Genomic DNA, 19,254 nt, shown 5'->3' with positions numbered 1-19,254 from the left:
AAAATCTGGGCAAAATCTGGGTCAGACCAATATCTGGACGAAGGGTCAAAAGTCTTGGTTTTACAGACAAATCTGGACACCTGGCAACCCAGCTGACAGGTCTTCTGACCTTTTGGTAGTACAAAAGTCTCGATTGCTCATTCGAACATTGTTCGTACTTGAATTATCAACCTTTATGCCCTTATGGCATGAGAAATCCGATGACGCCTGCCTGGCTCATGCAAGAAGACGTAAAATTGTTTTCAAATTGTAATAACTGGTCCTTATTCTGCGCCCCGCGTGAGGTGACGATAGCCGAGTCACCTTACTGTCATGGGACTCCTATGTGGTTTATCTATAGGGGACAAGACTGCTCTTGCACGAGTGTGAGAATCAGTTTTTTCAATGTTTTGATTTCTACGTCACAAACGTTCATGATCGTCGCGACGTTGAAGTCGCCGTTCATCGACGACTTGGAACTTTCCATGTTATTTGGAAAACCACAATCAAAGCACCCTTTTATTTACGCTTTTTCTTTCTGACGCCTAGTACGGCGACGCTATGAGTTCTAAATAATAAACAACTTTATTTCCGTCCCAAACATATGTACCTCCTAATATGTTTCTATGGCTACATTCGGACGCCTTATACTTGACTCCGTGATAGCGTCGCGTTACGTCACAATCGTTCATAAACAACTGTATGAATACAACGAACTAATACTAAAGTTTTTGGTTGTCCCCACCTATAGATAAATGGGACTCTAGGACTGTGGGGATGGAACTCTAGTCCAGGCCTATGAAGTATTCATCGAATCCCATGTAAATGGAAATCAAAAAGATGGAATCGCACATCTGGTGAATTTTCTGCACACTTGATGAATTTTGCCACACACTTGGTGAATTTTATGCACACTTGATGAATTCTGCCGCACATCTGATGAATTTTGCTGCACATCCGGTGAATTCCAGCGCACAATTCAGTGTGTTTTTCTCGCGTTTCAAATGAATACTTCATACCTGTGCTCTAGTCATCTTTTCCGATAGTCGGTGTAAGTGGAGAAAGTTCATTGTCAAAGTTCATCCGAAGTGACGTTCTTCACCTAAAACGACACCAGGAATCGAGTACCTCGACTATCGTCAACTCACGCGCGGCCCAGATTAAGGACACCTGTTCAAGATTATCCAACCTATTTAGAGGAACGAGGTAGTTGAAGCCTAAACGACAAAAAATGCGTTCTTCATTTAAGCCTTTGATGATACAGGTTATTGGTGATTCAAGTTGATATTCATCCGAACTTCGAAATTTTGAAGCTTATTTCTTGTGATTTGATTATTTCGCGAACACATAAAAACGCGTGCGTTTAGAAAAAATCGTCGCCTACTCGAATTCCCTGATTTTTTTTTGTATAAATAAGCCGAATAACTAGACCGATAGTCGAAATTTCAACTCTAAACTAACATTTTTACTTAGCAAAATGCAATCAATTGTTCTTGGGAAAAAAATTTAATACAAACACAATTATGCAAAAATAAAGATAAGTGGGGATCCAGGTTCGTGCACTGTTATTGTATACTTTCATATCCTCTCTCCATTGCAGGTACGCAAAAGCTTGGAAACATTATCCATCTTGCTGCATGATTCCACCAAAAAGTACGACATCAATCTGGGCAGTGATCGTGGAGCTCAGGTGCCAGGCGGTTCCGTGGTGGTGGAAAATTCCGGCACAGACTATCTCTAACGTAGCCCCACTGTTGATGTTTTACCTACCAACAACAACAAAAACAACAACCCTAGAGCGTAGCATTTGAATTACACATATAATTTGAATGTTGTCACTTTTTTGCTGTTTCAAATGATTTTTAATTGTTGTCGATCCACTTATTGGGCAGCCAAATTTATGCTACACAAAAGCGGTTCTAGATAGTTGTCCGTACAACTGTTAGTTTAATTTATTGTCCGTGATATTTAATTTTAAGTATTTATTCGCCGGAACTCTAGGTTTGCATTTATCGCTTAAGTGTAAGGGAAAAATTGTGTAAATGGAATGAAAGTATGTATCATGATTGGGTGATTGGAAGAAAAGTTAACAGACATGTAAAAAAGACAGCTGGGAGGGCATAAGCAAAAAGAAGCAAAAACAAATTAATCACTAACAGCCAAGCTGATAGAAACAATGCTTTTGAAGTATACCTTGATTAGTGGAAAGGATTAAACATCAAACTAGTCATAAGCATAAAGTAAGTCACTGTGAAAATTGCTTCAGAGATTCGTTTTGTAATTGTTTATCAAGTTTAAGCATGAATTTATTTTGATAATATAAACCAGGAACTTTTTTTTTTCAATAATTGTGATTAGAAAGTTGTGTCAAATTTTATGTCAATTTTTGGACTATGGACTGGATGAGTGAATGTAATTGATACATTATTTGAAAACATCCATATCTGAAAATAATCAAAAATGTCCACTATTTTACTCAAAATTGTATGTCCTCTGTTCAGGTTCTACATTTTAAAATAGGATATTCTCGCTGTTCAGGCCAGGGACATTTTTCGTTGGGAAGATTGTTAAAATTGTAGACAACAATAACACGTCGGTTCAATTTTCAAAAAAACGATTATTGATGTTGCCAATTCGAGATTTATTCGAGTGCATGTCTGTGATAGGGCAAAGCGAGAATATGTATGAGAAAAACAACCAGATGGCATTTGATTCCAATCTATATAATTCTTCAAAGCAATTGGTGTATGCAGCAACAGCAATGATGGGATCTTATCGGAATGATGGGTTTATGGTTTTAAACTATTAAAACAGCTAGGTGTACTGGACTATTTTTCGGGTTTATTCAGGAACTCTCCGATTTAGTTTAATCTTAATCTGAAGATAATTTTTTGTTACTCATTTGGTTAAGGCTTTAGCATTCACAGTGGTACTTTATTAATAAATATGAAATGATTTTGGATTGATAAATATTTTTTATGTTCTGTCCATTAATCCGAAATATTCCCTTTTATAGCGTTTTGCGACCTTACCACTTTTTCTTAAGTTCCTAGAGTACCTACGAATACTATTATGCAGAAAAACGCAAAAACATAACCTAGCCGGAAAAATAAGTATGCAAATAGTTTTTTTCCAACGCCCTTTTTCTCATTTTAATGGATATCCGGAAAATCGGTAAACCGGTTCTTCAAAATACTACTTGGTTAAAACCTATAATAAATTGGATTTGAAACGATGATCAGGGTGGCCAGCGAGTTTCTATTTTCAAATTCCCGTTTTTTTCCCGGTTTTTCCTTGTGAGATTTTATGTTTTTCACGGACTAAGAAACCAATGTTTTATACCTTTTACAAGATTTATTGAACGAACAAACAGAGATTTAATAATATTTGTAAGTGAAAGTGTGTGAAAACTGAAAATTTTCAGTGAATCAATTTTGTAATTCGAAAGTTATTCACAACTGCAAAAATTGCGGCGAGACTTGTTGGATTTCATACCGATATAAGGGGGTAAGAAATTCATTCCAGTATTCCATTTGTTCAACGAAAATTGTCACCTTCGTCTTAGACTAAGTCTTTAACAAAAACTTTTTCCAACTTTAACAACTATTTTTTACGGAAACTTCTTTATTTTTAAAATTTGAATTTTTTGGACGTCATCTTGGAATATTTAGGTACCGCATTTCTTAATTTTAAAACCACATTATGATATTAATATCATGTGGTACATCTTAGTTGAAGATTTGAATCTCAAATTCTCTGGGAGATTACACAGTTCGTTCAATTAATCAGAACCGAAACTTCCATTTGCCAATAAAACAATTTTGGAGTTCATAAGTTTTTAAAGTTAAAATCATTGTGAGGAAAATATGTTTTCCAAGACAATAAGGGGTAATTTTTTGTGAAAATATTTAAACAATATTTGAAATGTAAATATTTTGTGAATTTCAAACTGCGGGGGAAATGAACGAAGTTTAAGGTATTTTATTGGAAAATTTTATGAATTCTTCGAAAAATCATGTCAGATTTGTTAGAATTGGAGGCACAAATAGAGATTTATTGTCATTATTTCCTCCATAAAACAAAATTTTTGAAACAATGGATAAAGTCTTTGAACTAAAAAAATACTTTGAATCAAAGAATTTGTTTTAATTTCAAACTTGAAAAATTCTTTGAAATAAAGGAAACAGATTAGAAACAAAGGATTTTTATGTTGTCCCAAAATCAAAGTAATTTCCTTTATTTGGCGACTAAACAAAGTAAAGTTCCTTTGTCCTAACTAATTTTTTCGCCGCTTGTTTGATTTCACTTTGCAAGCTATAAAGTTATAAATGTGCATTTGACAAAGAGTTCGTCAATCTTAAAAATTGTCGGGAAATAAAATTTATTAAAAACGTCACGATGAACCAAATTTATTGTTTTCAATAATTCTGATAAATCATTATAATCAGAGAAATAAACAAGCTTATGTTGGGCTGTTAATGTATTTTATTTTAAAACTCGGATTTGAAAAGTTGAACTTAAATTCTGAAACACCAACTAGGTACTGGAATTCTGATCCATAAATGTCGATATAAGTTTCAAAATTTAATTGCTAATTCGAACTTAGTGTTTAAATTTTGAATTCTAATCGTAGAACTTACACTTAGAAATTTGGATTAATATTAGTAGAATAAATAGCATTACTATTGTTTTTTTGAATGAAACACGCTTTCTTCGCATTTCGTATTTTCATCAAAGAAATACAATTAACGTCTACATCAACTTTTCAATAAATGTTTACTCTAGATTAACTTCAATCTTTTCTATACGTAGGAGTAAAAGTATTTTTCACTACATAAAGGCTTTTTCCCGGTTTTGATGTCAAATTCCCGGTTATTTCCCGGTTTTCGCGGTGCTATTTAGAATTTTTGGTTTTTCCCCGGTTCCCTGGCCACCCTGTACTTACCAAGTGACCAAAATATCACTTTGCTGGTACATAAAGAATGTATTCAATAAAAATATAACACTCTCCTTAAACTTCACCTTTTCAATGAAATTATTTACCTAACATTTACCTATCCTAAATTATTTAACTAATGTTTATAAAACTAAATTGTGTGACCATCTGTCAAGTCGTTATCGAGAGAGTTTTCAACCGAGCCGAAGTTGGAAGCTCAGTAAAAGCAAAGGCGACTTACTCCGTTAGGTCGAGGAAGATGAGCGATCAGTACATAAGTACATAATTCTTTAAACTTCTTGGTAAGCCCTACATACAATAAAATAAACCACATTCGGAAGATTAACTAATCGAACGAATTATAAGAATAAAGGAAAAAATCCCGTGCCGGGAAGCTGTAACTAAAATTCCCAATTTCAGTCCTTCATTACTCTCTGGAGCCACCACTGAAAGTTCTGAATACTTGATAGCATATACTGCGCCGGGTTTTATTATGGTAATAGGCAATTATCTACCAACTGATCCGTTGTTCCATTTTGCAATATTGCTACGAGCACCATTATTGTGCAGCGTCGAATTTTGAATTGTGACTGTGCCTGGAACATCAAGCAGTTTAACTTAGGACGACAAGATTAAGATAGCGAGTCTGAGGGTAGTTAGCTAGTCGTAAGACAGAAACATTTATAAAGTGAAACACTAATTCATTTTTTTTCTTCTAATTCATGAAACTTGAAGTGTAAACCAAAAATGTTAAATAGTGAATTCAAATGGATAAAAAAATCAATTAAAATAAATTAAATTTTTTTAAAGCCTTCTCCGCTCTGAGAATCAATATGACAGTTTTGGAATTAGGCGGCTTGTTATTTTATTCGGGTGCATCCAAATGAAAAAAAAACTTCGGGAACCGTCAAGAATTCCTGAAATCTTTAATTTTGCGTCATTACATTTTTCATGAACGCACCCTGAAAGGCCAGACAAAAAAAAGCCTAATCAGACCTTGAGTTTGAAATTGAAACTCCTCGCTTAAAATCGCTATATGTACACTAAACCCAAAATCACACTTAAAAAACACTAGAAGATTCACTTAAAAGTGAAAATTTAGTGAATTTCTTCATTTCAAGTGGCTCATGTACATTTCACTTGCCTTTCATTTGAATTTTAAGTGACCGAATCAATATACACTAGCTCATCACTTGAGTTTTAAGTGACCGGCATTGAATGTCTTCGATGCTCACTTGAAATCCACTTGACCGGTCACTTAAGCCAATATTCACTTGCCCATCACTTAAAATTCAAGTGATTTTTTGCATAGCGAATGTCAACAATGTCAGTATTGATTGTTTCATTGTTGTTTGGAAAAGAAACAACAGAGGTTTGTTTGAGTTGGTAGGTGCAGAATTAAAGTAATTTTTATGTTATTAAACAATGATATTTTCCATAGGTCGACCGACAAAAAAATCGTGTGAACCCGTTAACACGTCGCAGAGACCTTTTTGAAGCAATCAGGTTTGGGATACGTTTTCCGATGATGATTTATTATGGAAATATTCAAGTGCAATTAAAGTAAGTATCATGCAAAACAATAAATACAAGTTAAATTATTTTTTTTTTGTTATTATTTCAGAAAAGATCAACCCGAATGTCTCGTCAAAGTGAGGAAGTCAATGATTTTTCGAAGCCGAAAAATCTTTTTAAACCCAAATAAGAAGAAAAAGTGAAGTTTTTTACGTTGTATTTTTTTTTAAATAAATGTTTTGTAGAAACAAAGTTGCTTAATGTTTGATATTCTGAAATTTCACCTAAAACCACTACAACTGAAAGATATTAATGACCTGAACAAACATTTGAAATTGACTTTGCCATTCACTTGAAATTCACTTGATCGCTCACTTAAGTGATTTCACTTGACGGTCACTTAAAATTCACATGAATTTACGTATGGCGAAAATTCACTCCAGATGTCACTTACCTTTAAAGTGAAAATTATTTTCGGTGTATTGTCTATTGCACGAATTTTTAGACTATTGAGAGAATCTGATTTGACAGATAATAATTCCGCACTCACTAACACCATCACATTCTTTATATAAACTATCATGTGCTAAAAATTGAAAAGGGACTATATTAAAAAAGGACCAACATCAGAGTTCAGTTACTTCAAATTATTTCTACCATAAAATCAATTTTCATACGCACCGTTGCCGTCTTAAACAAACTGCGCAGATTGCACGTATTTAGACCCCCGTGCAAATAATTTGCGCGCAGTAAAATCTGCTCACAGACCTATACATAGACAATGACACATATCGATATTCTTTACATCTTTGGATAAAATTGAATTAAAAACAATTGCGACTGGTGTGTCAGTAAAAATTGTCAGTGAATTCATATTTTTTGGCTAATTTTTCAGTAATTCGAAAAACGCCCGAAATGCATGATTTATTTGTTCCACTTACATTCTTGTACCCGAATGTACAGAATGCATTCTGTTTTCTGTTCGTTTCTTTTCATTTGTTGATCGGTCAATTTTCGTTATTAAACTCCTTGGTTCGCATTTCATACTAATTTTCGCCAAAACAATAACGATTATGCCGTTTGGAAATATGATTCGAAAATCAGAAGCGAGCAACGGCTGATTTGAACAACTGACACAGTTTGTCTATGTGTGCGTCAGTGCGAAAATATTTCTGCGTGGAAATTATTTGCACAGGAGTCTAAATAGGTGCAATTTCCGCAATATCTTGCTCATACGAAAAATCATGCTTCGGATCTAGGGGAGGAAGACTGAAATTCGCTGTATCGTTTTTTTTACTGTTCAGCAAAAAGCCAGCAATTGTTTAGCAGCAATCATTAGATGATCAGTTTCGTGTCGCGAGTGATGCAACTCAGTTGTTTAGGTGCTTAATTGAGGTCTTCTGAGTTAATTGCTGAAGATTCAAAAGTAAACATCGAAATCGAATACACCGGCTAGATTATCCAATACCAGTCTGTCAACTCTGTCGTAAATATCAACTTTGTACTAGGTATATCAAAAAGTTGTTCGGTCCATGGGAAGTACCCAAAATCTAAATCTGTTATTTAGACTATTTTTAGAACAACAATTAATCAAACAATTTTTATTTATCAGCTTCAAAAACTTCAACGAAATTTGAGCGACTCAATACGCTTGATCATGCAAGAATTTTCCAGAGCAAAACAAAACCTAATTAAATTATTAAAATTCACTAAACAAGAAAGTACAACTTTGAACCTTCGCACTGGTCGGTAGATTGATGAGAGAAATTTGACATTTGAAAGATTTTTTTCTTTTTTTATTCAGTCTTCTTACCCCAGCTTCGGATAAAACACTGTAGAACAGCTACGGTATGCTCGGAAAAAAAAAACTTAGAGCACCTGTATCCGTGGTCCAAACAGCCGGTTTAGACCCAAATTCCGACCCAAGCAACCAGTGCGGTGATCAATTATACCAGTTTCAACTCAACTTTTTTTAGAACTGGTATAAGGATTGATCCAAAACTGATGAGATTTGCATCCAATTTGACGCAGTTCTAAACCGTTTGACAGTTAATAGAACACGAGTGCGGTTGCTAGTTTTTTCATCGAATCGGATCCAATTTCTTTGGTTCTATTCTTGTATAAACTAGACCCAAGAATAGACCACGGGTACAGGTGCTCTTAGTGTGTAACGTTGTTACAAAATGATTGAAAGTTTTAATCGTTTGTTGTACATTTTTACGGCTAATATTAGAACTTTCTTCATGTTCGATTGGCAAACTTTCTCCTTGGAACATTCAAGTCGAGACATAGTTGCTCAGTTTATAAGTAGAAATTTCAGTTCCGTCGTAGTTCGTATTTGCGCCCCTAGTGGTGGGAGTTAGAATCACAATTTGGTAACTGATCGCCGTCCAATCATCCAGTGACGTCAGTCAAGGGAAAAATTTGCCAACAGTAATTTGTGTAACCCCACCCAAACTGTGATAGGCGATGAACATTGGAATTCACAAATTACAGAAACCTGTCAGAAAAAAACGGTTGAGTGACTAAAGCTACAACATCGACATCACTCCATTATTCGGTTCGGGCGATCTGCTCCCAAACTCTACTAGCAGGAACCGAATCCGGTTGTACTCGTCGACGACCAGATCATCCAGCAGGGTGAAGATTCATCGTTTTTCATCCAATAAGGAATATTTTTCAAGCGAAAGTGGTACTGGTGAGTGCGGGAAGTGACGATCAGTCAGATTGCCACTCTCCAGGGATTGGTCCCGTTACCTCAGGGTCAGTGATCCCCGGTTGGTAATACAGTTCGAATTCGATAGGCGGAATTACAAAGAACATGTTCAGGCCTAGGAAGCAGGAAAATGAATGTTGTAAACTCTAATTTTAGGTCTTGGATAATCCAATGAATCCAATCCAAGGACTCGCCTCGAGGAGTCAAGCCGGGCACTAAAAGAAATTGCTACTTCACATACGAGTACGATTATCTCATGCTCGTTTGGCGCTAAGTTGATCAATCAAACGATCATCAAATTCGAGAACCATTACAAGTGTCCAAGAAAGCTGAAGTGTGAAACTATACGTTGCACATTTTAATGAAAATTTGGGTGGATTTAGTTCATAGTGCATTGTTTACACCCTGCAAGTTTTAAAGTCCTGTGATCAAAACTCGCGGAAATGTAGTCGAAAGAACAGCTTGTGCGTGATAAAATCTTGCGCATTCATCGCGAGAACAAGGATCTCTCGCATCGTTCCATCGCTAAAACGTTGGGAATCGCGAATTCCACGGTGTCACGAGTGATTAAGCGGTTCGAGGAACGATTGACTACCGATCGGAAGCCCAGAAGTGAACGAAAAAGTATTCCGTACAACACCAAAAATCACAACCGCGTAATTGGAACCTTTATTCGGGATGTGGCTAAGAAGCTGCACCTAAGCCGAAGTTTTGTCAAGAAGTCCGAAACTAAGGCTGGGCTTGAATGCTGCATCATGGACGACGAAACATATGTGAAGGCCGACTTCGAACAGATCCCCTGCAACCTGTTTTTCACGGCCAAGGATAAGTTCAGCGTTCCGGAGCATGTCCGAACTCAGAAGATGTCCAAATTTGCGAAGAAATGTCTGGTTTGGCAAGCCATCTGCACGTGCGGGAAGCAGAGTGCACATTCCGTGATCCAGGACACGATGAACGGGCAGGTGTACATGAAAGAGTGCCTCCAGAAGCGGCTGCTTCCTCTCCTGAAGGCCCACAACGTCCCAATAATCTTCTAGACGGATTTGGCCTCATGCCACTACTCCAAGGACGTGCTGAAGTGATCTGCGGACAATAAGGTCAATTTCGTGCCGAAAATGTCCAACCCTCCCAACACTCCGGAGCTCCGCCCCATCGAGAAGTACTGGGCGGTTATGAAACAGCACCTCCTTAAACGACCTAAGGTAGTGAAGATAGTCGAGGATCTGAAGAAAGTATGGGTTTACATGCAAAAAACGGTTGATTCACAGGTTGTGCAGAATCTTATGGCCGGGGTTAAGGCCAAGGTGCGGGCATTTGCGTATGGACTGTAAACAAATTGACACTCCAGGGACTGTAACGGGTAAAAATTTCAGGGACGGATGAGGGTTAAGAAATAACCACTTTTAAAATTCATATATGAATGAAAATAAATAAAAACGTACTGCACGCGGAAATGTGCCTGGAAAGTGGAATGATAACTCTGGAACACAAACAACAAATTCAGGTCGCATTTCAAAGAAAGTCTAGTACCGGTATTCCGCGATAAATGAGATTGATCAATTTCACCATGTTAAACCTGGGGCAAAGGTAAGGAATTTCGGATCATGTAAATAGGTTATTAATTTCAACCATATCTCGATCTTCTATGGCTTTTTGTATTGATTATTCGTTAAGTAACATTATCGGTTGTCTATAATTTCAGAAATAAATAAAAATGTTTAGCGATATCGCACCATTAACTATCAATAGTTTGTCACGGAAAACCAAACGACGAGGATCGACGTGGAGTTTGCATTGAAAGTGAATTTTGTTTACCATCAAGTCAAGGCAAGGAAGGATTTTTTTTTTGAAGAACGGGAAACGGCATTCACTTTTCCGGACCTGTTTTATTTTTGCATTATTCGTTATTGTCTGAGATTTGTGGTTTACTTTTAACTTTACTGATGACTTGCAATTAGTTGGTAATACTGCCTGCTTGAAATGATCATCACGCTTTGGATGGGCTAATCTTAGACATTTTTCCTAACAGTTGAACATATTTGAAAAATTTCTTCCACGTCTTGCTACAGACAATGTCGAAAAAAAAGTTTCAAAAATTATTCTGATTTGCACTATAAAACTGACTGACTGGTGTGTTGGTTAATTGTTTGAATTCGTCACTGAGAGGATTTTCACTGGAAGATTTGTTTGCTTTACTTAATTTTTTCGCAAATAGCGTTGGTGTACTCGGAGCACTTGGCTTTGCCACCGAGATCGCCGGTCAAATACTTAGCTTCCTTGATCGTTTCGAAGCACGCGTTCTGAATCTTATCGGCATGAGTGTTGAGTTCCATATGCCTCAGCATCATGACAGCTGACAGTAGCAAAGCAGTGGGGTTGGCCAAATCCTTACCAGCGATGTCTGGAGCCGTTCCGTGAACTGACTCGAACAACGCACCATTCAGGCCCATGTTGCCGGATGGGGTCAAACCCAATCCACCTACCAAACCAGCGCACATGTCGGACATGATGTCACCGTACAGATTTGGCATAACCTATTCCAAAAACGTGTTACAGTTCGGTATTATGAAGAGATAAAAAAAACGAAATACTTACAAGCACATCAAACTTGCTAGGATCCTGCACCATGTTCAGGCAAACCGTGTCCAGGTACTTTTCCTCGAATTTGATTTCCGGGAACTTTTTGGCCATGTCACGGCAGCACCGCAGGAACAAACCGTCCGACATACGCATGATGTTAGCTTTGTGCACAACGGTCACCTTCTTGCGGTTGTTGTCTTTGGCGTATTTGAAGGCGTACTCGGCCACACGGTTCGAGGCCTCTTCGGTGATCAGCTTGATACTCTGTACCACGCCGTCGACGATCTCGTGCTCGATACCGGAGTACTCGCCCTCGGTGTTCTCGCGGATGGTCACAACGTCAACGTTGTCGTACAGGGTTTTGTAGCTGAAAATAATAGTAATACAATGAACACGGTAAGTTGTAAGTTACTTCTATTTATTGAAAAAAGGGAGTAAGGGAAACGTTAAATCAGTTGAATATGAATTCAAGGAGTCTCAATTTATAGGGGAGAACAAAGTAGATAAACGAACTTATCATTGTAAAGTAGGTATAACGTTACAACATAATAGGTCTATGAAAATTACAAATAGACCTCGTTTACTGTTCAAATAAAGAAAATATCCACTTCAAATGTACAGTTGGTTTAGTCGTAGTCGGTGAATTGCGTAAATTGGAAGCTTACCATGTCATAATTTTGTGTTGGTCAATAAAGAATAGCTTTGGCTTGTAGGACATTTTGTGATTATTAACACATCAGAAGAAGCTTTCGAGAAGAGCAGAAAGATTCAACATCAGTCCCTACTAAGCTTTTCAAAAATGTGAAATTTGTTAAAACGTCAAGCCTAGTAACGTTATAGCGTTAAAAAAGCGTGAAAAAAAACAAAGAACTAAGTGATTAAAATATATCACCTAATTATATCAATTAGTTGAATTAATCAGTTGAATATAAAAAAAGAATGTATGGCCTGAAATACAACAACACTGTTCTATTGTTAATTGTGCTGGTATTCATGCCGCAAAATCGTGCACAGTTATTGTTGGAAAGCTCATTAGACATAACGTTCTTAGCGCAATCGATAGCATCAATTATAGAGCGATTCCATATCAACACTTATTCAACGAATCAAATTAAATCACTTGCAATTGGTGCACGCGGAATATCCGTTCACGATGATATAATCAACGATGTATTAAGGATGATAAGTGAAAGTATACTGTCCCCATTCCACCTGAACAGTAGTAACAAGCAACATGGCATCGGTTTCTACAATATGCTATTTGTGAACAATTACGAAGCTTTCGAAAAACTGCTAAATGATAACGATACTGATAGTTTTGATGTGAACGGTTTGCTCAGCATTGTAATAACCAATCCAAAAATATTGGAAGAGTCAAAAGTTAGACGGATTTTTCAAGATGCTTGGAGAATTGGAATCACAAATATAATTATAATAACCAGTAATATGTCCCAAAAATCGAGCTTAGTTCGAATCTACACATACATGCCCTACCATTTGAATCATTGTGGTGAAGTAGGTGCTATAAGTTATCATGACATTTATCAGAATAGTTCTACTGATCACTCCGTTAACCTTTTCCCAAATCGTCTAAGAAATTTTTACAACTGTTCTCTAAAGGCGGGAACATTCGAAAACAAACCTTTCATCATCCTCAAAGGTACAGATTATAACCCCGTAGCAAACGTTGAAGGATTTGAGGCGAAGCTCATAGAAATTGTAGCGAACAAATTGAATTTCCAAATCAACTATATGCTACCTACCGATGGATATCAGTGGGGATCTTTGGAGGAAAACAATAGTACCGGTTTGATGAGGTTGATACAGGATAGAAAAGTGGAGTTTGGCATATCAACTCTAGCACTGTCCAAGTCACGTTCCACTCTTCTGAATGCAGGCATTGCTCATTATACATCGTATTGCACACTAGCGATTTCACAGGGTGTGCCGTACACGGCACTAGAAAAGTTAATACGGCCTTTTCAGGCTTCCGTTTGGTTTGCACTGATCCTGCTATTGTGTGCGACAGTTATTGTAATATTTATCATTCAAAAATTTAACTGGAAGAATAAATTAGTCGGCACAAATGTAACATCTCCCTTGATGGGGTTGATTGAATCATTTTTTGGCGAATCACAAAGAAGGGTGACAACCAGGAATGTACCACGAATAACACTGCTATCGTGGGTGTTCTTCTGTTTTATAACCCGATGCGTCTATCAAAGTTTGATGTTTTCAAATCTTCAAGATGTACAGCGAAAAGCGCCGCTCAATCGTATAGCAGATGTCGAGAGAGCTGACGTCTATTTTCATATGAATCCAATATCTACAAGATACTTTGAAAATAGACCGGACATATTAAGAAGGTGAGCTCATATAATGTACTTGAATTTGTCTACTTGGAAGTCAGATGCGCTAATAATGTTATCATTGACTGATTCTAGGACCATTTTTCTGCCGAACGAAATCGACATGTTGAATCAAGCTCTCGAAAGACTTGCTAGGAACGAAATCCAGGGATGCGTTGCTGTTCCAGTTGACAATATCGCTTTCCACAATCGGCAAAAGGCAAGAGTTGGACTGCTGTATTCAATGAAAGAAGTCATCGCAACCTATCCAGTGGCAGTGCACTACCCGAAAAATTCTCCATTGACAAAGAATTTCAACGAGATTTTGGATAATCTGCTCGCTGCTGGTATACCGTACTATTGGGTCCGTTGGTATGGTAATTATGATTCGCTTCATCCCAGTACAAAGAGACAAGCTCAAACGGAACATACTGCGATCAGTAATGAACAGTTTTCGGGATGTTATAAATTTTACTTCTGGCTAAACGCTTTTGCAACATTAGTTTTCCTGCTAGAAGTGCTTGTTTTCAAATGTTTGTCCACTTATTTTCCTCTGCAATAATTTAGACAAGTGAAACGAGTGCTATATAGTAATAATTGAAGAAATAAAAAATTTAAAACACAAATTATGTTAATTCCAAAACGGTGCGATGATTGAGAATTTTACTAAATCAGGCGTCTTTATGGATACTAAAAGCTTAAAGTGATATTTCTCTAAGCGGGCTTCAGCGCAGAAAAATGAAACGCCGTTTCCGAAAATTAACTGTCCTACCAAACTTCATATTTGGAAAGTACCTATCCAAACTAAAATTTGACATCCTATTATTAATAAATTAATAACATTACATTTTTAAAATATTTCAGTTTAGTATATAAATAGGAACTTTTTTTAATAAACAGTTTAGTATTGACCGAATAAGATTTTTTGTCGTTTTTCTCAACAAATAGAATGTGTGTTAGCGAAAGGCATAATATAGGTAGTTAAACAAACTTACCCTTCCAAGCTACGGCATGGACGCACGTTAGCATAAAGGTTGAATTCCTTACGGAGGGCCAAATTTAGCGAACGATGACCCTTGCCAACAGGAGTCATCAATGGTCCTTTCAGGCCAACCTTATTGCGGTTCACAGAATCAATAGCACCCTGTGGAATGCCAAATTTACCGTCCGGGTTCTGAAATAGTAAAAAAAAAACAATGTTTATGATGTTTGTTTTGTTGTGATGCTTTTTCAGAACTTACTCGGACCGGAGTGACGTCCACGGATTCCCATTCGATTGGGACGCTGGCAGCTTGGAAAATTTTTTGCACGGCAGCAGAAATCTCTGGTCCAATGCCATCTCCTGGGATTAGAGTAACCTTCTTCGTACCGGAGGCATACCCGCGGGCTCCGACTGGTATGGACACCTGAAATAATATACACAAGATGTACAACATGAGATAAGAGTTGAGCAGTTTTTTTTCTCTCAATGGGTGACAATATTCTGTAACAGTTACGTAACCGAAATTTAATTTTCCCTCTACTAATGAGGCCTCTGCCTGGTTTGGTATATTTTGTAAGTGCTCAGATTAATAACAGATGTTTATAATTCCAGGAACGGATATAAATTTTGCCGTTATCGATATTAGTATTTACTTGGGCAGTTTGCTCAGGATTTTTCTTTGCTTTGGAACCAGTCGAGGTTATGTAAAGGTTATCCGACAAGTCCTTTCCAGTCAAACTAGGACCATTTTTTTGAAACCGTTTGAGCTAAAACCAGAAAATATAACGTTAACAATGACATGTGACCAACTTTTTTGATAATCTGATGGTTCTTATGCGTGATGTGGGGGTGTCCGGATATTCGGCTCACGAAATTAAATTCAGGCAATTTTACTTTCAAGCACTCTTTTTCCACTCTTTTTCAGACAACACTTAAAACCTACAACAAACAATACAGTTCAAACAATTAAGTAGTAAATGGTTTCTTACAAAATTTTTAATAATTTTCGCTGCCATATTTTGAAGCGCACAACACTCGAACCCGACTTGTCTCAGTACTTCGCGTAATCAAAAAGACGTGAACGCGCGATCGAAACTGATGAATGAAGAAAAGTGAAGACAGCTGCGGTTTTTGCTGCGTTTGACAATTTCTGCGGGATGTTTTGCATCTGATGGGAGGTGCAACCGAGATGATGATATTTTCTGCAACTAACTCATGAACGCGTGAGCGAGAAGAAGTGAAAACAGAGCATGAAATCAAGTGTAACTTATCAAAAGATCATAAATACTTACAACTTAAAAAAAATCTTGAGAGAATTTAATAATTTAATAAACCTCTTATGAATTACCTTTTATTAACTCTATACAAAGCATTTAAAGAGGACATAGATAAAAAGGTACATTTATAGATTTCTCTTGAATGGATTGCACATAAAATCAAATCAAGATTTGAATTTGACTGAAAAAAACGAAAATTTGCCAAACTGATTCACATTTGGCAGCACTGTTGACAATGCCAAACTTTAGCGCCAGTAGCGGAGAGTAGCTGAACTATTCTGCCGAATCGTGCATGATGGCTCTAAATATGGTGGTCTCACTTTGGCAAAAAGTTGACGAGGGTTGGATGCGGAGGAGGGGGCGAAACGCAGCCGAAATTTGACAGCTGGCTGTTCGGCTGGCTGCTGGCTGGCTGGGATGCCAGGTGCTCTGATTTTTTGTAAAACTCGAAGTTTTGCCAATCATCAATATATTGCTAGACAAAGATTTCGCCTTGATTTTTACAAATATAATTCATAGAATCGAAACAAAACCTTCCGGCTGAGCTCCGGGCTGGTAAGCAAAGTTGGAAGAGGTTGGACCTATAAACGACGGTGCCAGCTTTGTCGGTAGCGGTGAGTAACATTAATTTTGCATTACTTATGACAAATTTATGCTCTTCAACACTTTTTTCTTTCAAGAGCTATCTAGAAACAGCAGAAAGTCATCGAATCGGATGGTAACATGGCGAGGCGTTACATTCCATCGTCCGAGAAGCGGCTGGCCCTCCTGCAGGAACATCCGATCTTCATCGAGATGAAAAAGCTGCTTCAGGAGGACCCCCGTCTGTTGCCAGCGCTGCTCCAGAAGATCCAGTCGAGTAATCCGGTTCTGAAGGGTAGCATTCGGGAAAACCAGATGAAGTTTTTGGCACTTTTGAATGAGGGAACCGATGAGCTGAAATAGGAAAATAGGCCCCTGAGCAACATGACGATGAGTGGGTTGGGGAATCAGTTCGATCCACTGCAGACTGTTGATTGTCCGGAATGGATTGAGCCCCTGAAGGATTCTGCAGGTGATGCTGTCCAATTGCTAGTCATCCTCAAGTGCAGCAAAGCTCCAGCTCAGCGCTGCTCGTGGGTGGTGGTGAAGGCACTGATGAACTGATGTACAAGCTAAGCCTTGAAAAGTGTGTAAAGTCCCGACGACCGTTTTGAATCAATTTTATGTTTTTTGGTTGAGCCACCAGATGTCTCCAAGGACACCAGAGAGAACTGTCAAGAAGAAAATGAAATGTAAACAAAACAAAACAACAAACTTTTAGTCAATTATGAAAAGGTCGTATCTATTTGACGAGTTTCGATCAAACTGGTGTTGAAGATTCGTTACACATTTTTGATCAAAATTTTACGCTTAACGCTGTTTTTCGAATTGCTTCAAACTAGCATGAAGCACTTAATATAAACAGATATAATGCGTGAAAATGCCCGCTCAGAGAAGCCTAGAATCTGTATTTCTTCGTTGGATTGTTAATTTTAAGCTCAACTGGATAAAATAACTGGTTCGTCTGGCTTGTTCAAAGTTGTTAGTTAGCCTCTATAGTAAAAAGAATCGAGGTAAAATGAACCAGATGAATTTACCTTGCTGTGAATATATTGAAGCCGTCCATTTTTCTACGATGTTAGTTTATTAATTTTTGAGATCATATACAATTGCGCTCTTCCAAGAATCAGGTACTTCAAAAGTTGATTCGGCTTGGTTAAATGATAGCATTTGAAATTATGAATACGTTTCTGGAATTTTATAATTCAAACTTGTATATTTGTCATTTCGTCAGTCTCTCTAGTGACAATATTGTAATGATGCCATTTTTCTCAGCTGAAATTTATTCTTAGTTCATCTAATTATATACATAGAGCAATTCATCTAATTGTATTTAAATTTATTTATTAATGAGTTCAAACACCATTTCGCCCTCTCGAAAAATTCTTACTTGCAAAAGAGCTATCTAGAAACAGTGCCATCTGTTGCGCCGTTCAAAAGTTACAAATCAAGCAATAGATGGCACTGTTTTTCGTCACTTTTTAACGGCTTCTTTAAAAGAGAGCACTGGAAATTTTACACAAGTTTTTGAAGATTTTTTGTTCGAGCTTGTACATCAGTTATCAGTGGTGAAGGTAGATTAACTGAATACGTTAATATTAAAAAAGGCTCAAGCAGTATTTACATGAGGCAACAGTTATTTGAAAATAAAATTTCGAATCATAAAATCGTTTATCATTTAATCATGAAAATTATCAATAGCAGAATTTATAGCATTCCTTTAGCAGAACCGATTTACTTTTATTTTCATCCAACACTTCTCGATTAAAGGGAAACAACATAGCTCTTTGGATAAAGGAACAAGAATAAGAACCAAGCAACATCCGGTTTAGGGTTTTGGTTGTTTGTTCCACCCTTTAAGATCATTTCTATCATGACAGTCAATAAAAAGTTTTTCTTTTTCGGAACATACGGATAGACCGAACTGTATTGTAATTCATTAAAAAAAGTGTTTAGAATACAAATTACTTCATTGAATATACTCATATCATTGCTTTTTTCCGAAAACTTAATTTAAATATAATAAAATAAACTAAACCCCAGTACGGTTTTAAATCCTTTGATCTTTCGTTTACGAGTGCACATACACACACTTTATTGCCATCTGATTTATCTCTAACACCTGGCATCCCTGGACCCCTTTTTTTCGTAAACACTACAGCCAGCTGTCAATTTTTTTTTCAATATGGCGGAATGGCGATTTGGCATATGAGATCACCATACTAGAGCCATCATGGAATCGTGAAATTTACATGCACACACACTCATTTTTCGCAACCCCTTCTAGTGTGTAGTTTTGATCCGTTATCGGATATGACTGGGTTAGCTCCTTAGCATTA

General features: G+C 37.1%; 3 protein-coding genes across 9 annotated transcripts in view; 2 read left to right on the top strand and 1 right to left on the bottom strand.

Annotated features, from left to right (window-relative positions):
- Positions 1-2,949, top strand: part of LOC129750640 (GRAM domain-containing protein 2B-like) — a 126,487-nt gene extending 123,538 nt beyond the window's left edge. For all 6 annotated transcript variants that reach the window (XM_055745643.1, XM_055745639.1, XM_055745638.1 and 3 more), the window contains one exon: positions 1,580-2,949. In XM_055745643.1, the coding sequence (XP_055601618.1) occupies positions 1,580-1,720 (141 nt within the window). In that variant the 3' untranslated portion in view covers positions 1,721-2,949. The remainder of the gene's footprint in view (positions 1-1,579) is intronic.
- Positions 2,950-10,781: 7,832 nt separating this feature from the next.
- On the bottom strand, positions 10,782-16,204 carry LOC129750643 (probable isocitrate dehydrogenase [NAD] subunit alpha, mitochondrial). The gene is made up of 5 exons (XM_055745646.1): positions 16,046-16,204; positions 15,316-15,480; positions 15,070-15,248; positions 11,742-12,093; positions 10,782-11,680 (listed from the first exon to the last, which is right to left on the bottom strand). The coding sequence occupies exons 1-5, from the start codon at positions 16,070-16,072 to the stop codon at positions 11,339-11,341; spliced, it is 1,065 nt and encodes a 354-aa protein (XP_055601621.1). The 5' UTR covers positions 16,073-16,204; the 3' UTR covers positions 10,782-11,338.
- LOC129750641 (uncharacterized) lies at positions 12,559-14,298 on the top strand. Of its 2 annotated transcripts, XR_008738434.1 has the most exons (3): positions 12,559-13,909; positions 13,975-14,092; positions 14,171-14,196. XR_008738434.1 is itself a non-coding variant. In XM_055745644.1 (2 exons), the coding sequence occupies exons 1-2, from the start codon at positions 12,666-12,668 to the stop codon at positions 14,024-14,026; spliced, it is 1,296 nt and encodes a 431-aa protein (XP_055601619.1). In that variant the 5' UTR covers positions 12,559-12,665; the 3' UTR covers positions 14,027-14,298. The 2 variants fall into 2 exon arrangements, 1 of the variants encoding a protein (XP_055601619.1); XM_055745644.1 differs by having other exon boundaries at positions 13,975-14,298.
- Positions 16,205-19,254: the final 3,050 nt, after the last annotated feature.

Source organism: Uranotaenia lowii, chromosome 3, assembly GCF_029784155.1.
Source record: "Uranotaenia lowii strain MFRU-FL chromosome 3, ASM2978415v1, whole genome shotgun sequence".
Classification (NCBI taxonomy): domain Eukaryota; kingdom Metazoa; phylum Arthropoda; class Insecta; order Diptera; family Culicidae; genus Uranotaenia; species Uranotaenia lowii.
Note: the sequence above shows the minus strand (reverse complement) of the source record. Positions and strands in the feature narration are given on the sequence as shown.

Coding starts and splice junctions, on each gene's coding strand:
- LOC129750643 (XM_055745646.1), bottom strand. CDS start 16,072: ATGGCAGCGAAAATTATTAAAAATTTT. Junction 12,094..15,069: donor CCATGCCGTAGCTTGGAAGG/GTAAGTTTGTTT, acceptor TATTATTTTCAG/CTACAAAACCCTGTACGACA. Junction 11,681..11,741: donor CTAGCAAGTTTGATGTGCTT/GTAAGTATTTCG, acceptor TTTTTGGAATAG/GTTATGCCAAATCTGTACGG.
- LOC129750641 (XM_055745644.1), top strand. CDS start 12,666: ATGTATGGCCTGAAATACAACAACACTGTTCTATTGTTAATTGTGCTG. Junction 13,910..13,974: donor CCACGAATAACACTGCTATC/GTGGGTGTTCTT, acceptor CAAATCTTCAAG/ATGTACAGCGAAAAGCGCCG.